This window comes from Ixodes scapularis, unplaced genomic scaffold (assembly GCF_016920785.2).
Source record: "Ixodes scapularis isolate PalLabHiFi unplaced genomic scaffold, ASM1692078v2 PGA_scaffold4__175_contigs__length_147842914, whole genome shotgun sequence".
Classification (NCBI taxonomy): Eukaryota; Metazoa; Arthropoda; class Arachnida; order Ixodida; family Ixodidae; genus Ixodes; species Ixodes scapularis.
Genome location: NW_024609879.1, coordinates 86,569,173 through 86,572,815, shown reverse-complemented (window position 1 = coordinate 86,572,815; position 3,643 = coordinate 86,569,173). Strand labels below are relative to the sequence as shown.

The window sequence follows — 3,643 nt, the reverse complement described above, 5'->3', positions numbered from 1 at the left end:
GCTCTGTATAACAATAGTAATCCCCGGAGAAGGGGAACAAGGGGGACAAAAGCAAAAATCTCCGAACACAACATGACTGGTGCGCGGCTGAAAATATCCGCCTTGGTTTTGGTATCAAACCAGAGACCTCTCCATTTGCAGTGGAGCGCTCTACCAACTGAGCTAACCACGAGTTAGATGTCAGTAGAGCAGAGGGTTTTTAACAGCTGCCAGGAGTCTAACAGCTACAAGGGTGAACGGCCTGCATTTTAAGGTTATGATTATGTTGCAATTAATGCAAAGGTGCAAGCGAGCTGTACAGGAATAACGATAATACTTCCGGGAGAAGGGGAACAAGGGTGCTAAAGGACAAACACAAAAATATCCAAGCACAACTATAGTGACGTCTGAAACTCATTGATAAACATGTGATCTTGAAAACTAACATTTTACAATGTCACGCTGTGCAGAAACACTCGGCCCGGAATCGGACGACACAGATCGAGCAAGACGGTCGTTGCAGCATCGCACACGTACATTTAGGAAGCTGAATGCCAAGGAGAAGTCCCAGGCCTTCAAAGTGATCTGCATAAGTTTCGGATGCCTTCTTTTTTGCGTCGGGGCCCTAACTGCTGCCATGTACGCCAGGCAGCTGAATGAGCTGTCCAAGGTTCTGCGATCGCCGTGCCACTCATCTAAATGCAAGACTAGCCTACAGCTGGTGAAGAAAATGATGAGCCCCGTCCAAAACGCGGATCCTTGCCGCGACTTCTTCGAGTACGCTTGTGGAGGCTGGTCGTCGAATTCTCGTGGATACAGGACTTTTACTGACGAGCTCATTGCAAGGTTTAAGGACACCACTGACTACTACCTTCTCCACAGTCACAAGATTGAAGATGAAAAAGACACATCTTACGACCTGACAACTTTCTACGGGACCTGCATCGATTTCCTTAAAGTTCCGATGCCCTTCCCTGTGCTCGTGCGTAAGGCAATTGCTCTTCTTGATCTGAGTTTCACGGAATGGTTTCGAAACGACGACCCACTGTCCCTGTTCTTTTTTGTCGTGCGTTTGAGTCTCACGCACGGAATTAACACCCTCCTTAAACTTGACCTCATCAAAGATTCTACGGGTTCTGTTATCAGCTTAGCGCCGCCCTCTTCTGTCGAGGCAAAAATGGCGGGTTCGAAAACCCACAGTGATTGGATGGTTTATATGGCGGAGATTATGTACGCCTTTGGCCTCGAAAACATCACATTCGACGTGACTATGCAGATACTTGAGTGGGACAAGGCAGTGGGCAACATTACTAAGACGACAAAATTCGCTGCCAAACAGAAGTACATGGTAGAGCAACTTCCCACCGTTCCAAACCTACTGAAAGCTACCGACTGGCTAGATGCAATCAACGACAATCTTGATTATTCGATTAGGCTTAAAAACGTCAGTCAGAAGTTGTGGGTGGCAGGCATGGACAGCCTCAAAGTTATGTTTGATTTATATTTCAAACCGGACCTTCAAAGTGATCACTTCGTTATCCTTTACGTGTTTGTCCAAGCGGTGACCGAGCTCCTGCGATTCGACTTCAATCGCGATGTGATGCCTCAATGGACTTGCCTGAAGTTGGCGTACGCAAACTTCCGAGCTCCTTTGATCAGTTTCCTCGGAGAATACTACGTCGGAAACATTGTCAACGGCGAGTTCGAGTCACTGTTCACGAAAGTACGACAACAGGTAACCAAGGACATAAGTCGACAGCGCTGGATTGACGAAGATATCGCATTAAAGTCACAAATCAAGGCATCGAACGTGACGCTCTTAGTCCTCAGGCACAACACCGCAGACACCGGCTATAGAAAAGCTCCCATGACGAACGATTTCATGAAAAACTACGTCAAGATTGTTCGTCTGAACAAAGAAGATAGTAATCGCTACCCGAGGCCAGATACCAACAGCAGCGACGATCTCGAGCTCCTCATCGGTGCCCTTGAGTACGACTACTTGATGAACAAGGTACGTGTGCCTAGTGTCATGATGGTACCGCCTTTATTCTTCAACAGCGTCGAGGAACCGCTCGTGGACTTGTCCACCGTGGGTGCCAGGTTGGCCTCCACCCTCATCAAGTCGTTCCTTCGAGAAGGTAGCAACTATGAGCCTGGAGGTCTGAAGCAGAAGTGGTGGTCTCAGAAACAGCTGGACGCCTTCAGCGCTCACGCCGATTGCCTTATGGCGCTGAACCTCCCGCAGCGGCACGGTCCGGTCACTTCTGCCGTCAAGGATGACCTCGTGTCTAGCGTCTGGGGTCTGGCCGTCGCCCATTCGCTGGCTAATGTTGCCGGGAAGAAAACACTGGAGAAACATTTCTTTCTCAGGTATTGTCAGCAGTTCTGCACGACGCATCCCGACGACAACGTACCAGGACTCTCCCTGAGCTATAGTATGGCGTGTCATCTACCGTTGTTAAGTCTGCGGTACTTCCGGCGGGCCTTCGAATGCGCCAACGGTTCCATAATGGCGCCGCAAAGTACTTGCCACAGCTTATAAGCGCTGTGTTGGCGATCGTAATCAATAGTGTTTATATTCTTATCATCAATATCACGGGCCAGCAAAAATGATTAGCGAATGTCCCTAAGTATCTGGAGCACTGCTATACTTGCATCTACGAGAGCACACTGCCGATTATGCCTCTTCATCCTATACATTTGCGTAGAGGGTTCATGATTAGATAGAACTGTTTTTTATTTGTTTCTTGCGTTTTTAATTAAGCATGCCATGACCTGTTTGTATCAAAATGTCGAGATACACTATCATGTAGATTTTGCTTTCAAACTTTCCATAAGATGCAACTCCCCCGTTCATGTCCTTTTGCTTCAATCTTGATGGCTTATGACTTCTTTGTAATTTTGTACCACCAATAGAAAGGTAACGTAAAAGTAAAGAGGATTTATTCAATTATAATTTATTGTTGTAAAATGTTACGTATCTTTAGTTGCTAGTTTAATATTGAGCTTTTAATTGGCCACTATAGAAGAGACCTAACTGTTTTCTAAGCTTTTAATGTAGTAAAGTACACGATAACATTTGTGCACGGTCTGTGTGATTTAATAAATACAAATGAGCAATGGACTCACGAAATATGATTTATCTAAAATTAAAAAAATAATAGAAATAGCAATTTTGTAGCGATATAAAACGGAATCACGTCAATAAATAAAGGGGGAAAAACCTATTAACTTATGAAGCACCTTTTGATATCACATTTGTCAGAACTGGCATATTAATACGTTACTCGGGAAGTTTAGCATTCGACCTCATAGCTTTCCTAATCAGTCAGAGCAAGTCACAGTTTCTTAACATCAAACATACAGATGTCGACACGCCCATAAGAATGGCGTGATGTGTATTTGATGGCGTGGGTCATTGGAACGCCGCATGAGAGACAGAAACGTTGAAATATGTTTGGGTGTCAGATGCATGGATGCCAGTATGTGAGCGAGCCAGATATATCAGAAACAACTGCAGTACTCTGGTGGACCACAGATGCATTTAGGCGGGTTTTAGAGTGCACCGGTTCACATATCCGAAGGTTACATAAAAGAGAGTTTTAGCAAATCATTCCGATGACTCCGATATGCCCCATATACCCATCGACAACTTCGAGCG

General features: G+C 45.5%; 1 protein-coding gene across 1 annotated transcript; it reads left to right on the top strand.

Annotated features, from left to right (window-relative positions):
- The first annotated feature begins 433 nt into the window (after nt 1-433).
- LOC8025484 (neprilysin-1-like) lies at nt 434-2,524 on the top strand. The gene has a single exon (XM_002409163.3). It carries the CDS (start codon nt 434-436, stop codon nt 2,522-2,524), a length of 2,091 nt encoding a protein of 696 aa, XP_002409207.3.
- The last annotated feature ends 1,119 nt before the right edge of the window (nt 2,525-3,643 follow it).

Coding starts and splice junctions, on each gene's coding strand:
- LOC8025484 (XM_002409163.3), top strand. CDS start 434: ATGTCACGCTGTGCAGAAACACTCGGCCCGGAATCGGACGACACAGAT.